This window comes from Chroicocephalus ridibundus, chromosome 7 (assembly GCF_963924245.1).
Source record: "Chroicocephalus ridibundus chromosome 7, bChrRid1.1, whole genome shotgun sequence".
Lineage (NCBI taxonomy): Eukaryota > Metazoa > Chordata > Aves > Charadriiformes > Laridae > Chroicocephalus > Chroicocephalus ridibundus.
Window position 1 is genome coordinate 54716207 of NC_086290.1, and position 20450 is coordinate 54736656.

Here is a 20450-nt window from a genome sequence, read left to right on the forward strand (position 1 = left end):
GCTGGATTTCCCAGCCCTGAAGCAACGGACGCAGGTTTGGTTGGGCTGTCTAGCCTATGAGGTTGGCTCAACTTTAAACAAAGCCATTCCTCTTGGACCAGCTGGTCTTTCCAAATGGAGAGGGCCTCTCCCAGTCTCCTGAAGCTTAGTGCTGTGGCTTGGAAAGGATGGTGTATGTTAATGTGAGCACTCCCAAGAAATTGTGATGGGATAGAGCCAGGAAACTTAAAAGTACCTACAATGTAATAGATTTTTTTTTTTTTTTTTCCAGACTGTGTGTTCTCTGGAGAGGGAGACCAGTTACAGGCTTACAGTGCTAGTCAAAAGTAGTACAGGCAGTTCAGTCTGCTGCAGGGCTTGGAGTCTTGGCTCTGAGTGCGTTTAATGGGAGCAAGACCTTTAAAACAAGGCTTGCAGGCAGCAGCAAGGAGAAGAGCTGTGGCTAATGTGTGGAATAGAAGTATTTGCAAAGCAGCTCTCTGCGGTGAGGAGCAGTGCTGCTGGGTCTGGGCACCGGCTTAATTCAGGAGCATGTATACTGCAAGGCAAAGTCGTACAGTGACGTCTCTGGAAGGCATGGAGCTGTTTCCTTCCAGGTGGAGGCAAGAGTCCTGTGGGATCCCACTTAGGGAATGCTAAAATAACTAAGCAGGAAATAAGGGACCTGATGATGTTGGTGATTGTGGATCAAAGGAGAGGAGAAACGGCTTTCACCACTGCAGCATTGTTCTCCATACCTGTGGAAACTGGTGGTTCCCAGGCCTGAATTAAATTACTCTTCCTTGGCCAGAAAGAGATGACATGAAGCTTAACTAAGTCTGGCTGGCTAGGGTAAACACGGCAGGGATCAAAATATGTTTGTTGGCATATACTGAATAGCAAGACACTCGTAGTCCTTCTTCAGATCATGCACAGCTCTGGACTTTGCTGGGCTTGACCTGATCTGTGTCTGAAGGCAATGGATTCTCTTGAAATCTGGACGGCCACGGCATGTAACATTTGCCCCTTTATTCTGCTCAAAATTCAGCGTCCCATCGTGCTGAACCCTTGAACAGTGTCCTCGTTATGATGATTTCTCTTAGGAAGTAGTTCAGTTTGGGAAGAAACAAATGCTTTTTGTTTGTTGTATTCCCGAAGTGTCAAGACGAGACAACAGACTTGTCCCCATTAGCTACCAGAATAGTAATGGGGCCCGTTCCTCTGTGTGCGCATCTAGACATGAGCTGTGAGCGCTTAGCACTTCTGCAAGTGCTGTCATGGGCGCAAGCACGTGTCTGTGAGTCAGAGCTCTTGGAGCTCCCCCATCTCAGAGACGGGGTGCCGATGCACGCTTTCTGGGGCAAGCAGCAACCCATCCTCTGGGTGGACACCGCTGCTTCTGCGAGGCTGGGAGGTTCTCGCTCTCAGGATGACGGGGGTGTTGCGGGCAGGCGGTGGGTATGCTCCAAGGGCTGGCTCGCCCTGGCTACGTGGCTCCTGGCCCTGGGGCGGTGTGGAAGCCTGTGCCGTGGGAGCAGCCATGGGCAGTGCTGTTCTGCTGGCGATGGTAGTGCTGCCTGGGTCCTTCTTGCTTACTCCTTCACCTGAACCATCTTTCTGTTTAGGAGCTATTTTGGGGCAGGGAAGCAGATTTGTGCGCCTTAAATTTAGGAGGAAGGCTTTGTCTGAGTGGTTTTGTCCTCAGTCAGGGTTTATGTGTTTGAGCAGAAAGCAAGCAGCTCGGAGGCCCTGTGTGTGCTGCAGAGAAGAGAGTTAGCTGGCTGGGGTTAAATGTGTTTATTTCTCTGCACACACAGGCTTTGAACGTGGGGAGAAGAGGTGTAACCCAACTGAGCTTATGGTGTTGCTGCCTTTGATGTGTGAGATGGGTGTTTCGTGTATAAACAGCACCTGGATGGTTTTTAAATGCAGGCAGTCTCTCTTCTGTGGGGTAGAGCTGGCAGCGGCCTCCAGGGAAAGGGTGGAGTGGTCTCGTCTTCGCTGAGGTTGATTTGTCAGCGGTTTGCAGGAAGTGCCAGCATATGGTGCTGGGCTCCTGCTTTGCAGAGCTGCTTGTTGCTTCCGAATAGATCTGGTTCATGGGGAGAGATAAGGTGCCGAACATCAGCCCTGTTGCCACTCTTGTGTACCCCTTTACTCAAAAGACCCCCCCCACTCTCCAACAGTTGGCTGGTCAGCTTCATCCTCCAGTTCACTGGTGACGGTCCCTCCCTTCATCACCAGTTTGGCCATGCCTTCCTTCTGGCTGATGTGTCCCTTTGCATGTTTTCCCTGCAGGGCTCCGAATGGAACGCCTCCAATTTGGAAGACTTGCAGAACAGAGGGTGAGTAGCTTCAGGCCGTCAGCTTAAAAGCAAGAGTCTGGCCTCAACACTTGTCTATGCAACAAACTCTGTTCTGTACCTGCTGTGTAACCTGAGTCTTATTAAAGGGTTTGCAGATCTGAACAAGCTCTTGCTTCCTCCAAACTCTGTGTCCCACAAACAGGCACCCTAAAGTAAAAGAATCTCATTCCCTGACCTCAGCTGACGTCCCCTTGGCGAATCAAGGAAGCCAGTAATCTCATAGCTACAAGTAGCAAAAAGCTGCAATTACTGAACTGGATGCTGTGTAGTTGGCTCTGTGCCCTCCGCTCCAGCCCGTTGTTCTGGACCTCCAGACTGCGGCAGAAAGGAAAACGTGTAAAAGAGCATTTGTTGCTTTGAGTGGGGCCCAGTAGGAAGTAAAGTCCTGTAGCTCTCAGACGTAGCACTTATGGGTTCCTGTCTCCTGCTCTTTCTACCTTTCAGGCTTAAGCTTAGAGTGTCCTTTCTCTAGGCCAGGTGGATCTAAGCACCAAGATTTTGCAATTAAATCATTATTTACGGGTTTGGCTTATTTATGTCAATCCAGTGTAAAAACCTAATCGCAGTGCTGAATTGAACTGATAGCATACTTCTGTACCTCAGCGAATCAGTCTGGCAAAATTGTCTCCCCTCGTTCAGCACAGGTCCTGCCTGACTGCCAGCGGTCTCGTACTCGCTAGGGAAAAGGGATGTCACTCCCTCGCGGTGCTCTTTTTCTGTCTTATATCCCACCATGAGTGCAGTTCGTAAGCATCTTAGGAGTAACCTTCAGGGCTAAAAATACAGGATGTAGTGCATATAAATACCTTATGCTTTCTCTAGCAGTTTCCTCTCCAGAAAATTTAGGGATAAGAAATAAATCCTCCCCAGTGGCTCATTGTCTACTACATCTCTCTCGAGTTATTTTATGCCTCTGTTTAACCATAGTGTTGCTCACGAGCTTATGTCTTCAGTCCTCCTGTGTTGTTGGCGCAGCAGGAGGAGAGGTTCGCAAAGGGGCAAGTGTTCCAAACACTTCGAAAGGAGATGGTGGGCAAGGAGTGTAACCTGGCATACTGTAGAGGAATGAGGAATTTTTTATCCAGTACGGATGGAAGCCCTCTGATCAGAGGCTAGGCTCCAAATTGCTCAGCAAAACCTTTTGTCTGTGTTAGCCGCTGCTTCCTTGCATTAAGTCCTGGTTTCCAAGGAGGTGTGTTACATTCAAGACTGCAACTTCAAATGCTTTGAGTTTTGCACTCGCAAGCCAAGGCAAGGCTGTTATGTAGCAGCTGTCGTATCTCCGAACTTGCTGTGTTCTGCACGCTCTGCATTTTTATCTGCTGTCTGTTTCCATGCAGGGTGCGGTATATTTTGAATGTGACTCGAGAAATAGATAACTTCTTCCCTGGGCTCTTCGAATACCATAACATTCGGGTATATGACGAAGAAGCAACAGATCTTCTGGCTTATTGGAATGACACCTACAAATTCATCTCCAAGGCAAAGTAAGTCTTTTCAGAACAAAACAAACACATTTAGAAGATGTATACTAAGCATTTTGTATTTTCCTACTGATTTTCTTAACTACTTTTCCTCCTTGCTTACCTAGGATCAAAGCGTTTTCATTTTGTAGTTTCTGTCTAAGTGTTAGAGTTGTCTTCCACAAATTTTCATTTTTGCAGGTGCTCGTACAGGGAGCAGGTAGGACTAGTGAGGGGTTTCTGCCCGGCTGCAGTCCAGGAAAGCAGTGGAGGAGATCGTTCCTGTGCTAGAGAGCCAAGAGTTTGCCTGCTGCTTAGGAAATGCAATGGGCCTGCAGAGATGCTGGTAGGAGGGAGGAAAGCAGTAACAAATCGAGCAGGGTTTAACAAAAGTAAGAAGAAAAGCCTTATAAGCCCAACGCAAACATAAGCTGTTCCCTGCATTGCGAGGTGGTACAATGAAGCCCAGGGTCTGGAAGTGATTTCTTGTAATGCTCCGGAGCAAACTCTTCCCTTTAACAGGAGTAAATGCCTGTGTAGGTCTCTGAGCGGTCAGTTACAGTGAGTAATCTGACAGCAGATGCTGAAAGTAGGGCCTTTTTACTGCAGAGAACTGCATCCCAGTTATATGAGCTGCCTCCAGTTAATTCAGCAGCCTTTTTAAGGGAAAACTGGTCAGAACGCATATTGGCATATGTTGCCTTTAAAGTATTTTTTTTCCATTATAGAAGTTTGTCGTCTCTTCTCATAGCCTTTAAAAGCTGACTTGTTTGAGTATGGCTCAAGGCTTATTTTCTTTAAGATGTTTTCTTTAAAAGACATCATTGTGTTCCCTTGAGTATTGATTTTGAAGTGTTGTCATCCTCAGATGTATTCTCCTCCCCAGAATATTTTGCATTTGGGTTTAAATGGTTGGGCCTCAGTACTGTGTACAAGGCGATATAAGTGAATAATCTTCCAAATTGGGCCAGATTTGTCCCGTCTGCTTGCTGTGTTTGGGGTCGTTTTTTTAATCATCAAAAGCATTGCAATGTTTTGACTAATTTGATTTGCAAAGTTGAGAAAGTGTTAGAGCAACCGAAAAGCTGCTGTAGCCCAGTATACCCCGAAGAGCGCAGACATCTCGGAGCGAGGAGTGTGGATGCAGGCGCAGGCTCAGACGGCTGCGAGCGGCTGAGGTCTGAGCTTGTTGAGGCACGTGACTGTGTGCGCGCTGTGGCCTCCTGGTTTGTCCTGTGGGAGCTTCACGTGGCTGGCAATCCACAAAACCTAGCGCTTAAAGGAGGAAAAGAAAGGTGCCAAACGCAAGTTCTCTCAGCCTGTTCCGTGCCAATACTGCCCAGCGCACGGAGTTCACAGCGAAGGGCCATAGCCTTCCTCCTCCTATTTCATGGCAGACAAATGTTTTTTAATTCCTTGGAGCAAAGTGCTGGCTGCCCTTTCGGGCCCTGGCTGTACCAGCCTCACCAAGCAGAGTAGCTGCTTGTTGCACTCAAAGGTACTGTTTGCATTGCCTTCAATAAGAAAAAAATGGATGACAGCCGAAGATCTTCCATCTGATTGCAGCAGGGTGCTGCACTGCAGCCGTCATTTGAGGTCTCTTGCCTCCAGCCGTGGGGACTTCCACCTTTTCCATTCACTTGCCATGCGGACAGGTAGCAAGGTGAAGGACTGTTTTTCTAGCTATAGACAGTCCTAAGAAATGGTGGGATCAAGAAATATCTGCCAGGTTGGTCCATGGGGCTTTTGGCTGGATTTGCACCTACTGATGTCTCAAGAGATGCGGATGGGAGCTAGGCAGGGTTTCAAACACCTAAAGCAAGGTTGGTCTTGTTCAGCCGATTGCCAAACCCAATAATATGCGGTCAGAAGTTTGCAGTAGAACGGCAGCTCTGTGCTAGAGGCTGCCCTGAACTGCTCGGTATCTTCCAGGGATGTGTTTCTAAACTGTGAAACCACGTTTGTGTGATAGATGCCCTTTTTATTTGGAACGGTGCTTGATGCCAGTGGGCCATTTGGGCTCAGTTCAAGGGTGCCGTATTAGTCTTTAGCAGTCTTCATGAGTCTCTAAAAATAACTGATGTTTGTCCACTTTGCAATAAAAGCTTCAAAAGAGACGTTTTAACAAAATCTGTTAAGAATATTAAGACCTTGTTCTTCGCTTTCTTTGTGTGTCTTGCTCCAGTTTGTAAATTGGATTATCAGATCACATCCCAGGCTTCAGCTGTGGCCACAGTGTTGAAAGTGTGTTCAATAATACTCTGGTAAAGAAGTTGCTATTTTCTTAAGCTTCTCAGAGGCCGTGTTTTCTATTTAATGATCCTCTTTTGTCTTTCTCCTGCTTCAGGAAAAATGGTTCTAAGTGCCTGGTGCACTGCAAGATGGGAGTGAGCCGCTCGGCATCCACGGTGATCGCCTACGCCATGAAGGAGTACGGCTGGAATCTGGACAGGGCTTACGACTACGTGAAGGAACGGCGCACCGTCACCAAGCCCAACCCCAGCTTTATGCGGCAGCTGGAGGAATACCAAGGGATCCTGCTAGCCAGGTGAGTGGAAGGAATGACCCGGATTACCCATGTTAAGGCATATAACACTTAAATGATCGACTCCATTATTTTAATTAGAACTCCCATCACTGCATTATGTAAGGTTGTGATTGTCTTGGGAAACATAGTGCTCTATTTTCATGGGTTATCTCAGCTGAGCCTGGTAAAACGGGCATAATAAAGAGCTTTTAGGAGGCTGTTTGGCTTCTAGGATGGCTGATTTTTGGAGAGTAGCATCCCGTGAACTGCCATCTGAGTGCAGCATTCAGAGCTGTGCAGACTCCAGCAGAGATAAATGATGTTCCTGTTGCTTGTAACATCACTTGGCAGGGAACTCGCTTTGTCTCCATCTCAGCCTTACAGTTCCCTGTTGAACATGCCCCTCCTCAGCAGCTGGTCTGGTTTTATTTAGATCCCTTCGGTAAGTGTTGGTGTTAGGGGAGGGGACAGGATGTTCTGTGCATTGCAACAGCGGTGTGTTTATTCCTGCGTGGAGTCCTGAAGCTGGTCTGGAGCTGGGCCTGGGCAAGTGTGTTGTAATCCCAAGCCTATCTCCTGATTAGCAAAAAGACACAAATATTGCACGTTTCTGAGAAATGCACTTGTAAGCTGTGTGAAGCAATGTCTTCACGTGATCAGCTGGAAGGAGGTAGTGGTACTCTGCATTTCGCCAGATTATGGTATTTTGTTTAGGATCCTGGTGTGCTTTGCCAGGGAGCAGATCTGAAGCAAGCAGAATTACCCAAGCTGAGCCTCCTGTCACAGGAGATGGCCTTTAGGATGTTTTGACCAAAGTAATTGTTTCATAGCTTCATGGAGCTGTTGAAAGGTGCCTGCCTTATGCTGTTCTTACGCAGCTCGGGCACTCATGTGCTCTCTGTAGGGCACAACTGCTGACCTCTGTCCTCTGCTTGGTTTTGTCCCTTTGGGTCTCTCCTATCCACTTGCCAAGACCTCCCTTCCCTTCATCTGTGCTAACGACTGACCTTCCCTTCTTTGCTCTCCACCTGCTCCCAGCAGTCTGGTTTTCTCTGCCGCTGGGCTGGGTCTGGATTCCCAATTTTGACACCAAAGCCCTGGTGTAAGCTCCTCTTGTCACTGCAGTGTGCTCCCCCTTTCCCTCCCTGCGCAGATTATCAACCTGAGGACTCCTCACAGTTTATTCCCTGATCAGGTGCACCGACAGGATCTTTGTCCTCCACCTCTTCCCACATCTGCCTTCCTCCCCACCTGCTCCCCAAACATTGCCCTCTTTCTCTCTGCAAAAAGCCAAGTAGTATCCAGTCTCAGGATAGATGACAGTGGAACAGATATTTTAAGAAATTGTGCTCTTCTGGACTGAAACCCTTTGAGATAGACACCACACCTGCCTTTGGTGCCTCGTGTGACACAAACATGCTGCTGGCAACCAGTTAGTAAAGGTCAGTGCTTAACTCTGAGCTAGAGGTGACCTGAGCAGTGTGGTGTGCTGTGTAGCATTGAGCAGACCGGGAAAATAGATCTCACTGGGGTAGACTGGATGGAGGAAAAGAAGCTTTTCAGACGTGAAAAACATGCCAGCATCCTTTGCAACAGGTTGGTGAACACCTGTGAGGAGCCCTGGGCTGGTAGCAGCTGGTATATCACATCTCCAAGCCCTCAGCTCCACAGTTAGTTCAGGTAATCTGTCAGTCTGGTAGTTGGTGGCACACCTGCAAAGCCACCCTGTACAGACATTTTGGTTAAGAATAATTTTTCTTTTTTCCCCCGTCTTCAGTAATTTATTTTTCAGGAGGTAAATCTTTCTTGCTGCCATCATTTATATGGTGTGTGGTTCCCTTACCGCTGAAGCTCACCGCTGCTGCTGGCCTACTCTGTGAGTCCCCATACAATGGCATGAACAGGATTACTCGTGAGGCTTTAAAAAATGCCACAGCAGTGCATCACATCTGTGTGTGTAGGACTAAAAAGCCTGCAGTAAATGAAGCTTCACTGAAGCAAGGAATGGCCTCTCTGTGCTGCAGAAATGGTCCCTCTTTATGTGGTTCCTTTCTCAGCTCCAAGCTGCTTTTTTTTTTTTTTCCTCTCTTTCTTCTCTGTGTTATTTAGCTTTGCCTTCTGGCCTCTAGCTGCCTTGTTTATTGCTGCAGTATTCCGGGACAGGTAAAAAAAAAAGACAAAAAACCAACAGATTCACGCTCATGTGACTGCTCCGGTTTCAGAGGGAAGGTATGCGAGGGCAGCCATGTGCTCGCACTATCTAGTTACGGTTTTGTGTTGAGGTTATAGCAACTGGGATATGTTTTCCAGCTGTAAAATGGAAAACCCCTGCCTGCTTTCAGTCACAACAACAAGCGTGTTTTGCTCTTTGGGACCGTCATTTTTCCTGGGGTTAGCTAAACTGTCCCCTCCCTCTGGTGATAGGCACAGGAAGGCTGAACCAGCCCCGTTTCTTTCATTAGTTATGGATAAGTTACAGGAAAACAGTGTTTGGGATCCCCTATGCCTTGTGTAACTTGTGAATCAACAGCAATATTTTTATACGGGAGCGTGGAGAGCTGCAGCAGCGTGGTGGGAGGTGTGGCGGGCTCCCGGTCCAAGGCCGGTGTGGACACGGGCTGGTCAGCCCTGGTGCTGCCCCCAGACCTTGTGCTGTCCCTGGCACACCGAACGCCTGGGCTGCCATGGGCTCTTCTCCCCGGCGCTGGAAACGGTGCCCAGGAGGGTCAAGAGGTGGCTGTGGGCTCTAGGAAGGGCCGTGGGCCCCTGTTCTCTGACCCTGCTTTTAGCACCTCTTGCAGGTTGTAAGACTGGAGGAAGTGTGGGATTAAAAGTTAATAGAATACACCTCTCCCAGCGGTTGTTGACATCTGTTTTGATTCTCAGATCAAGGCTGTGCTAGGCAAGTTTGGTTTGTTCATGCGCAAGGGTGATTTTGACTTCGGGAATCACATGCACAGCAGAATGCTGGATTTGAGCACTGAAGCACCAGGGCCGAAAGTGCCCTTAGAACGCAACAACTTCTCCCCAGGTTACGTGAGCAGAGACAGGGTAGATCTTTGGCATTCCATACAGAGCCTCAGCAACAACCTGCCTCATGGACAAGCCTGGGTCTGCTGCCAGTGTCAAACTTTGCTCCAAAACCCATTAGAGACAGAGCACGTGCACCCCAGAGCAATGCCTTCGGCCTCTAGTCTTGACCCTCCTCTCCTCTGAAAGGACCAGATTCTGCCCTGTGTCATACGTGAAGGTTGTAGCTGACCATGGGGTTAGAAAGCTAAATCTGTGATGGATTATTTCCCTTAGCTGTTGGGCACCCACAATTAAACTGGTACATTGTAATTAGTTCAATAGCATCCGTTAACTAACTTACAGCCAATGCATGTGTCTGGGAGCTCCTGCTCACAGTAGCGAGGGACTGGAGAGGTTTTGCAAGGTCTCCTGCGGACCTTTCTGTGGTATCTGCTCTCCTCCTAGGGGCAAATGGTGGAAGCACAGCCCTGTGGCCGTGGTCACTCAGCAAAGCCCTTGCAGACATGGCTACCTGGTGTGGTTTCACTGCGAGAAGTTGCCTCCTTTGCTCTCCATAAGCCCGGGGGCACGGGCTGGGGTTTTTATTTCAAGTAGAGATAAGGAAGGCGGTGCAATGCCGGCAGTTGCTTGGCCTTGTGACTGCTCAGACCTTCCTAAAGAGGCTTTCCAAGAGCTGGAGAACTCCTGAGCTTCCTTCCTGTGGAAGGCAGGTGGTATTTTGGGCTGCTTGTTGACTGTTGAGGATGTCGTCTGGGTTTTACCCACACCCACTCGCCCCACCCTACCCCCGTGATTACCAGAGCCCTGTTATTGATCACTGAAGCCATTCAAAGAAGGAGCCACAAGGAAAATGGGATTTTATTCAGTGTCCACCACCCAGTCACATCCAGGACTAGGGACTCTGACTCTTCTGCCCATTGCTCACTTGCTAGCAAACGGAAAAGTACTTGCTGGCTGAGAAAGGGCGAAATTCTGTAGTCAATTAAACGTTGCATTTGTTGAGTAGACTGATAAAATACTGCTGCGGAATACATGTATGTGGAGCAGGACAGTGGAGAGGGATTTAACTACTGGAAAGTGGCTTGTTATTGAATCAACTCCTCCAGCAGCAGGTTTGCCCCTACACTGTTTAGGTGAAGCTGCAGTCGTGGTCAACGACTCTAGTATTTGGCACGGTTTTTTGTGTATGTTGCATCCTCTTACAACAAGGTGGGTCTGGCTCTGGTATGTGAAAATACTACTCAGTGTTTTCAATTGCCTTTCTTCCCTGCAGCAAACAGCGGCATAATAAACTGTGGCGCTCACACTCGGACAGTGACCTCTCAGACCATCACGAGCCCATCTGCAAGTCTGGGCTGGAGCTGAACAAGAAGGAAATCACCACCTCGGCCGACCAGATCTCAGAGGCGAAGGCCAACGACAACCAGCAGCCGATGTCTCCCATCTACTCAGCTGAGCTAGACAGGGAGCAGCAGCTCCCAGAGGATGCAAACATGATCGAGGAGCTGTGTGTGAAGGAGAGAAGGATCCACCTAGAGTTTACGTGTCGAGACTTCCACGCTGAGCAGATGGAGGACAAGCTGAACCTGAACAATATCAATGGCTGTACGGCAGGATGTTGCGTAGACTCTGTCCCCCCTGATAACTGCCATGCTTCTGAGGCCTTAATGCAACTCCAGCATCCCTTGGAAATAACAGAGTTTCCTGATTTGACAGTAGACGACCTAGAAAAAGATGCCCTTAAGCCCGATATGAACGTGCACTTGGTTCCCATGGAAGAATTCACTTCGTGCTTAAAAGACTTTCCCCAATCCCCAAACCAAAATTCCCCGAGTCTCCAACAGAATCCCCAGCCCGAAGTGACAGACCTCAGTACAGACAGGATTGATTTCTTCAGCGCCTTGGAGAAATTTGTGGAGCTTTCCCAGGAGAGCCGGTCGCGCACCTGCTCCCATTCCAGGACGGAGGAGCAAGGGAGTGGAAGGAACGGTGTCTCCAGGGTGCCCGTGCTGGAAGTGCCACCTGCTGCGGACGGGGGTGCAGATGCTCGAAGGAACAGTTCTGGAAACTCTCCTCAGGCATCGGATGACTCTTCCACAGATGAAGAACAACAAAAGGTTAAAATCATTTGCTTGGGTTTTTTTAGGAACTGCTGCTTGAACCTCTCTGTGGGTAGTGAGATTGCTGCAGAGAGGGGATTTTCTAGCCCTGGCTTTCACTGGACAGGGTAGCCGTTTGGGGAGGGATTGTTAGATGCTTCCCCTCTTCTTCACTTTTAGATACTTGCCCTTTTCTGCACTTTTTCCTTAAACATCTGTTTGCCGGCAGTGGCAGGGCACTGGCTGAGTCGGCCTTGACCCGACCTGCTGTGCTGTTCTCGTGAGAAACTTATTTTTGAATTTTGCATCAGGAGAGCAGATAGGTGGGACTTGACCCGCTAATGCAGCTGAAGCCCGAACAGCGGAGGCCAGCCAGCACCCCGAACCTGCGCAAATACTTGTCTGATTGGAGAAATCCACCAAAGAAAGGATGAAACTGGCACCTTTCCCTGGTTGGGAAGCACCAGCATTGGGATAGTAAATCAAGGCAGATGTAGAGCTTCCACTGCTGGAGGAAGAGAATGAGCCTGTCCAGGCCTGGGGTGATGGGATCGGGCACGTCACGGCTCACTTCTCTCCTGGGTAGAAAGATGTTCCTGACAAAATTTAGTAACCTCTGAGTTGAGGTACCTTTCTCCTATAATTGCTTTCCACCCTCCAGGGCTCTTACAGGGATTGATGATGTCCGGGGCCATCATTTTTCTGGGAGCCTCTCTTATTTAAATTCCACGCTGCATTGCTTGAACCTTTTCCATCTCCATGTGAGGCAATAAGGCTCTTCCAAATATAATAGGCCGACGCTCTCTCCGGTGATTTGGCAGAAGGAGCGTCTGTGCGGATGGGGGAGCCTCCCTGGCCATTTTCCTCCGGGAAACCAGAGCATTTCAGCACTCGGTCATTCTTTATGTTGTACTTCTGTTTGCTCTCATACGTGAGCAGAATCTTTCACGTATTCAGTTCAAAACTGCACTTTTAGCAGCATTAGGATTTTTTTTTTTGTTAGCTGGACTTCTAATTATTAAAAAAAAAAAAAGAAAAAAGACTAAATTTCCCTTGGAATTTGTGGCAATTAAATAAAAGTTCGTAAATCTCAGTCTAGGTGAAAATCCAGCCTTGAATATGTTAAATGCGGTCCCAGAGAAAATAGTGCTTCTATGTTAGTGATCACGGCAGTTGTAATCTATCCCCAGACACTGGCACGTGCACTTTTTGTTCCTCTGGGGATGTGCACCCCCATTTCCTTTAAACTGCTGCCATTTGCTCTTGTGTCAGCACAGCTGATCCACTTTGTAATTCTCCCGTTTCTGTGTTGCAGGAGGTCCCTGAGCTGCCTAGCGCGGGCCATCTCACGAGATCCCACTCGGAAAATGCCATTTCTGTGAAGGAAATTATCACGGAGATAGAGTCAATCAACCAGGCAGCGGGACCTGCCCAGCAGAAAGAGGGTTCAGCCAACCTCACCCAGACACCAAAGAGGAACACGGTGCACGACCTGCCAGTGGAGGCAATTTGGGCATCGGAAAGGGTGGAACAGAGCGAAGGAGCCTGTGCTGGACACCAGGAAAAGGAGAAGGAACCTCTGCAGGCTGAGCAAGAAGCTGCCCCTTCCCTGCAGCCACCTTCTGGTAAATCAGACCTGGAGGAAAGCAGCCCTGGTGGGGAGCAGCAAGAGCCTCGCGGCTCCGTCAACCCTGAACCCAAGTGGTGCCCAGGCTCTGTCCGGCGAGCCACCCTGGAGTTTGAGGAGCGCTTGAGACAAGAGCAGGAGCACCAGCACACGGCTCCGGTCTGCATCTTACCGACCCGCAAGAACTCCAGGAATGACTCTCCCGCTGCCGAGCTCCTGCCGCGGGGGAAGAGCGAGGAGCCACCCCCGGAGCTGGCTCCGGAGGGTGACAAGGCACAGGGTCCAGGCGCTGAGGAGCTGCTGCTGCCTCCCGGGGCACAGCTGGCTGCAGGCAGACACGGGCCCACACCCCTGGCTTCCTCGCTGCCGGAGTCCCTGCCTGCAGAGCCCGGCATGGGGCAGGAGGGAACGGCACAGGAACGCAGGACAGTGGTCTCTTTTGATGGGTCGGAGGAGCCATCCCTGCCCTCCCTCCTCCCAAAGAGAATTGAAATCATCGAATACACTCCCACGGTCAAGTCTGCAGAGCGCCCCGACGCAAGCTGTGAGCAGGGCGGGCTGGCCACTGCCGTCCCGCCTTTAGATGAAAACTTGAACCCTTCTTTGTGCTTGGAGAAGGCACCGGCCTGTCCCAGAGCTCTGACGCTGGTGAATCTCTCGCTGCCGGAGCACGCGGTACACAAGCAGGCCACCTTCACTGTGGGCAGCCCCAGCGAGGAGGGTGGTGGGTTATCTGTTCACCTCGGTGCTGCTTCCCCCTCTGCACAGGTGGCTTCTACACCTTTGGCCAGCCTCGATCGCTCTCCTCACCCCTACGTAATTCACCTGGAAGGTGTCACTGAGCAGAGCACAGGGACAGACGATGAGCCGGTCACGCCGTGTGGCGTTGAGGGAGATGCGACTCTCCCATTCAGGGACAGACCCAAGCCTCTCTGCAGGGGGGGTGCCGGCACCTCGAGGCAGCTGAGCGGCGAGGACTTCACCAGCCAACGCGCCGAAAACATGGACCTTCTGGACATCTCTTTCCTGTGTTACAGGCTTCCCCACAGCTCCAGCAGCCACAGCGTGGAGGAGCGCAGCAACAGCCCGGGGCTGGTCAAGCAGCGAGCGAAGGAAATAGAGGCTCGGATCCGGCACGCGGGGCTCACCACACCCTCCCACATGAAACGCTCGGCATCCTTGGCCAAACTGGACTGCCTGGACCTCTCCAAGGATGACCTATCTGAGAGGGAGTCGGCCTCTTCCGATGCCAACCCGGTGCTTCTCACCTGCGTTGCCCTCAGTCAGGGCTTTCGTGGAGGGAGGTTGGAGAGGGGCTCGGAAAGTGCGTGTGGAAAGCATTGCCTTTCCTCCCCAGAGCCCGCTAGGCATTTTGTGGAACAGCTCAGAACAGCCGAGTGCATTGCCCAGAGCAAGCCGGTGGAGAGGCCGCTAGCTCAGTACGCCAAAGAGTGCGGCACCAGCCAGCAGAGTTTGTTTTCCAGCGTGGATCCAACGTGGACTAGCTCCGAGGAGGGTCCTCCGCTACTCCAGGTGCAGGTCCTGGACTCCTCGTCTGCGGCTCAAGGTCTGGCTGTCGCACCCCGGCAGCAGCACGGGAGAACTCACCCTCTGAGGAGGCTCAAAAAGACCAATGATAAAAAGCGGACAACCAATCCCCTCTACAATACTATGTGATCCTGAGCCCCGGGCTGTGATTTCTTACCGAGAACCCGTGGTATTGCGTTCACGCAAGGGGCAGGTGTAATATAAGGAACATGCACTTTATTGGTTAATTTTATATATATTGTCATTTTACTGTTCCTGGCGCATGTAGGTGTGGGTTGGTTCTTCTGTGTGTGACTTTGACTGCAGGACTGTTTGGGTTTTTTTTACGTTTTTTAACTCAGATAACCTCAAATGTTCTTTTTTGTTGTTGTTGTTAGTTTGTTTTAAAAGAACACCTTTATCACGCAAAAATGGATGTTGGCTTGCTTCGGCAAGGTGGAGGTTTGCTTAGAACCAGATCCTAGTTCCTAACTTGAACTTTCCCCACACCTTGAAATGGTGCTGGGCAGTCGTTGGGGTGAGAGTCCCCGTAAATGTGAAGGCTGTGCCAAGGTCCCTTTGTTTGGCCTTTCTTTTACTTCTGCAAACTGGAACTCCACGATGCTGGCAGATCACGCGCAAAGCTGCTTCAGGACAAACCCCCTGGGCTCGGTTCGGCTGGTGCATCCCCAAAAGGAGCACACAGGGGTAAATCCTCCCAACGGATGGGCTCAGAAAACCCCGGCCATCCTGGCACGGAGATCAGCGCTCACCTCCTGCTCTGTGGGTCATGCAGAGCCCCCCGTTTTGTGGTGAGGTGGAGCAGAGCTCCTCCACCAGCTGCCAAGCTCACCTCTCCTCGGCTGCCCCAGTGGGTGAGAGGAGGGGAGCCCCCCAAAACCAGAGTGTTCTTTTAAAACAAACGCTTCGTTAGGGTTTTAACCCTCCCATTACTTGAATACTGCTGTGGGCCTTCCAAGTTCATGGCCATATCATCTGTCCTCTGCCCTCCTGCTGCCTCCCCTCCGCCCGAGAGCTGTGGGTATCTCGTGCTGCCTCAGTTTCCCTCTCCCCGCTGCCACGCTCGCAGGCGCTTCTGGTCTCTCCCAAACCTGGAGGCTGTTCTCGTTGTTACACGACGTATTGCCCCTACTGAATGCAAAGCTTTGTCCTTTCTGCTGTCACTCCTACCACTCGACCTGGAGGGAAGATCTTTTCTGGAAGTTTTTTTCCTTTTTTGCCTAAATTGTATATATGGTATTTATAGAGATTTTTTTTTTTTTTTTGGTCATTTCTATGTTGGGGGTTATTTTCGTTGTTTTTGTTTTTTTGTTTTTTTGTTTTTTTTTAAAAAGGGCAAGACTGCATTCTGTAAACTGGAAAACAAACCCACTTTACTCAAACTCAATGCTGTTCATTGTCATCTGCACAGAAATGGGAGTGGATTTGACATGGTAAGCTGTCTTCCCTTTCCAAAAGTGAGCCTCGATGCCAGCCTTTGCCAAACGTGTCCCTTTTCCTCCAGTCCTGCGTGAACTCCCGTTACCCCACTGCGGGAGGACGACTGCATATCTACCCGTCTCCCTCCGGCTTGAAGCTGGGCTTCAGAAGTGCCAGTCAGACGTGGAAAGCCATTGGCCGCTCTGAGCCATTCTGCAGGTTCTTGCTTCCCAGGAGAACCTGCTTTTGAAGGATCTGCTCCAAATTTCAGCAAATTATTGTACGGTTGCCGAGCAGTTTGGCTAAATCAAAGCTCCTCATTTCCAGCCCTGCGTATCTGCAAATTGTATGTGTGCTGTAGGAGCAGAGAGAAAGGCTTTTGGCGGTGGCAGGAGAGCTCTGGGTCCTGTCTGCAGTCCCGTGGCAGGTCTGTGGCAGAAGAGCGTGTCTGAGCTGGTGCTTGGCTCTGGCCCAGACCTGCCCTCTGGGGAGGAGCGAAGCAGAGAGAAGATGCAGAATGGCTCCAGCTGCTGAAAGCCCAGCATGGAGAGGATGCGGTGTGGGAGGAGCGGCAAAGGCCGTGCCTAGAAAGCAGCCCTGAGGCTGCAGAGCCTTGCGCGTTCTCATGGTCCAAGCTTGTCTTGAGCTGGAGAGGAGCACCAGAGCGCTGTGGAGTATTGGGAAGCAGCGTGTGTCTGCCCTGGGGACAGGGTGTCCGTAAGCCCCCAGCTTGCCCACAGCCATCAGCAGAGGATAGCTAGCCTAGCGTTTTGCAAGGTAATTCCACTTCATTGCCCTCCTGTAGGATCCTCCTGCACTGTCTTACAGACCCTTCGTGTCCCCAGCCCGGGCACGGGGCCGTGAGCATGTCTGTCCTCCTCCAGCAGGAACGTGCACTTCATCCCTCCCCTTCTGAGGAGCTTGAGCTCTGCTGGGTGGGCTGTCACCTGTGCTAGCCACAGGCTGGAGCGCAGCCCACAGTAGCCCAACAGAGTCCTGTCTTGGGACAAATAGCATGTCATCCCAGGCCACTTCAGTCGCTAGAAGTCACCCAAGTGCCTGACCCGGGAGGCCAGATACTTCTTTGGGACGCTGAAAGACATTTGGCTTCTCCTAGCCAGCTCCAGCTGGCTTGGGAGCTGGGCTGACAGTGTGGAAAGGCCAAGTGGCTCGTGTCATCTTGTGAAGGACAATTTTAGTCCTTGCCTCCCCCGGAAACCTCACCAGACCCTGCTGCCCACCATTCCTGACCCAAGGACATGTCTACCTGGGGACAGGCTGCCATGAAGCCTGCCCTGCGTTGGAGGGAGCATGCTTGGCCGGCAGCATGTCCTGGTGACAAGGATCTGCTTGGGAGGGGAAAGCCCTGTGTGTAATTTGTTCCCTTGAGAAGGGAGGAGGAGGAGGATCGGGTTTCTTTGCCCACCTTGATCTCAGGAGAAATGCTCTGTAGGAAGGTTCTGCCACGCAGACTAGAAACGCTGCTTCTTTCCAATACTCTGCTGCTGTTGGGGTGCTTCAGCTGGGGAGGGCAGCGAAGGGGCAAAGGCCCTCGCAGGGAGGTGCTTTGCTGTCCCCTTGTCCTCGGCTCTGGCCTGGCACAGCTGTGGTTTTTTCTCTGGGAAGCCTGTGGACAGGTGGAGGGAGTCAGGGAAGGTGGTTCTCTTGCAGAGTTATGAAGGCCTTGGAGGTCTGGAGGCTCTGACCTGGGCGGCAGGAAGGGGAACGGGCTGGAGGGGCATGTCAGAGGCAGCTCTCTGGGAGCCCTGAGTCCTCCTTGGCCAGTGTCTGGGCAATGAAGGCACCAAGCCCCTGGCATCAGAGCGCTCTGCCTGGGGACGGTTGTCCCTTCTCTGTGTTGGTGGCTCACGAGTGGGTGGTGGCTCGCTCCTGGTTCTGGTGGTTGCCCCATGAGAGCTTCATGTGACCTGCTGAGCACCTCCAGGGTGCTCAGCAGCTGACAAGCCTCGCTGACAGAGGGGTTTTAGGAGAAACGTGTTGTTTTAAGGGCATTTTTGTACAAAGCAACTGTTCTTTTGGTCTCTTGCAAAGCCCTCTTGGAGGACGCTTTATTGTTTACATTGACTCCTGTACAATATCTCAGCCATCGCCTCCCCCCTCGCCCGCCCCGTCTCCGGCTGTACTGTAACGTGTGAGCCTTGCACAAACGGATAGCGTGTGCGTGAAACTGGTTTTTACACTGCGTTCTGTTGCACTCGATGGTATGTGTGTGCGTGTGTGCGTGTGTCCGGTCTGCTTGAGAAGTTGTGACATGTACAAATCTCTCCCCTTTCGGCCCTTTCCTGGGGGGCACGGTCCCAGCGGGTGGCAGGAGGGTCAGGAGGTGACGCCGCTTCAGGCTCACTCGGATGTTAGACGGGGCAGGGATTAGCTCCGTGTCCCTCTGCCAGCAAAGGCCTGGTGGAACGTATCCCACCCCAGCTCCGGCTGCTGCCGGGGGCCTCCTGGGAGGAGTGAGCTGTTGGGAATGGGAACGGGCACTGGGGCGCTGCGTCTGCCTGGGGGCTCCGAGAGCCCCACAGCTCTCCCAGCCCGGCAGCAGGAGGAAGCCATACCTGCCACAGGTCCCCTGCTCCCGTCGCAGCGTGTCCTGCCTTAATCCAGTCCGAGCTCCACGCAACCCCCCACGCTTCTCCCTTCTCCCAAGGGCCCTTGCTGGCGTGGGGCAGAGGCAGGTGCTGGAGGGGTCCGGGCTGGGCAGAGGGCTCTGGGTCGCCCTCCGGCAGCGCTAACAGCCCGCCCGCCCTGCAGACATCTCTTGGCACAGAAGAAGGTGCCAGTGCCTTTTATTTTTCTTTTATGGAGATGTGACGTCCATGCGCTGGTTTGTAGGGATCATCGCCCTGGGGCCGGGCAGCCCAAGCATGAGCCCTCGGGGACGGCTGGCGGCGGAGTGGCAAACCGGGCAGGGGAGCGCTTCTGTCTGCCCCTCCTGGATCTTCCTTGGTGGCTGGGATCGTCCCCTTTCCCCCTAAAGACTTTATGACCGATGTGCTCAGCTGTTTTTAAATGTGAACTTGTGCACTGATGTGCAGATTCAATGTTCTTGTTACCGAATGAGTAAAGTTTTATTTTGAAGATGACACGGGTGTGCTGCCTCCTGTTTGGGGTCGGGGCTGGGGGCGATGAGTGATCTGGGCAGCAGCGGGGGTCTGGGGAGCCAGAGCGGGGTTGTTCACTCGTGTCCGCTGCCGGAAGCGTAGATGGACCCCCCCTGTCCCAAGTGACCTCCTGTGCAGGGGCAGAGAGCAGATGCTCGCCCAGCTCCTGCCGCGGTTGCGGGGAAGATAACGGGGGTTGTGTACGTAAAACTGTCGGGATGCTGCGGGTGCCCTCGCTGCACGGCTGCAGGCGGAGGAGCTGTGGGAGTCCTGGGGTTTAAGCTCCAAGGAGGATCCGAGGTTTTAGCCAGACCCTGGACCAGACCCACCATGGCCCGCCCAGGAGCTGAGCCAAATCCAAGCGCCGAACAACCGCAGCGCGAGTGGATCTCTGCGCTGGGAAACGGCCCATCTCGGGTGAGTTGGTTTTGCTCCATCCTGTCCCCTGTCGTGGCAGGAAAGCGTGGCGCAAAGGTCTCTGCGGGCTCCCTCTGGCAGCGGGTCTGCGAGCAAGGGGGTACGGAGAGAGCCAAATCCCCCGGAGCTCAGCCTCACCCTCCCTGCGTGAAGCTTCCGCTCGGCCAGGGCTGAGCGGGCACCAGGGTGCGGGGCCAGGGGTGCAGGGCCATCACTGGGGGGGTGGCAGTGTCCCTGGGGTGCCCCGTCCTTCCCCACCCTCCCGCACTGGCAGGGAAAAGGCTTCCCAGGGCCTTTTCTCCATTCACTGGGGCTGTGGCTTGGAGATGGGGACAAGGGACACGGGGCTTGCTGCACCCCCGAGCTCCAAGGGCAGAGCAAGCCAGGGCCATGGTGGGATGCGGTAGGCGGGGGGGGCTCTGCAGCCCCCGCTCTCCCTCTCTGACACCCCTTTGGTGGGGTGAGCAAGGATGTCACCTTTTCCCTGCCTTTTTGCCAGCTGCCCCCTCCTGCCCGGCTCAGCCAATGCTCGTCCGGCTCCGCTCGGTGGCCTTGTAGGGTCCAGGGCTTTGCTGCCTTTCCAGGAACCGTGGCTCCCCTCCCACGGGTCCCCGAGCCCCAGAATCCCTTAATCCCCTTGGGCCAGGGCATCCCTGCGGGGCTGGGCTCTGCTAAATCCCAAATCTGGCTTCTGGATGTGCCTGTAACCACCCCGCTATGCAAGGCTGGGGCTGATGTGGGCTCACCCCCGGGGGGGTTGTAGCCCCCTTGCCCCTGTTGGGGGGGGGAGGTGGTGAGCCCACGGCGTGCGGTGGGTGTCGGGAGCCCCCGGGCCAGCCCATGGCGAGGG

General features: G+C 52.3%; 1 protein-coding gene across 1 annotated transcript in view; it reads left to right on the forward strand.

The window, feature by feature from the left end:
- SSH2 (slingshot protein phosphatase 2) overlaps positions 1–19165 on the forward strand; it is a 103601-nt gene extending 84436 nt beyond the window's left edge. The window contains 5 exon segments of the mRNA XM_063342562.1: positions 2278–2324; positions 3686–3832; positions 6156–6356; positions 10642–11485; positions 12783–19165. Of these exon segments, the coding sequence (XP_063198632.1) occupies positions 2278–2324; positions 3686–3832; positions 6156–6356; positions 10642–11485; positions 12783–14771 (3228 nt within the window). The 3' untranslated portion in view covers positions 14772–19165.
- The last annotated feature ends 1285 nt before the right edge of the window (positions 19166–20450 follow it).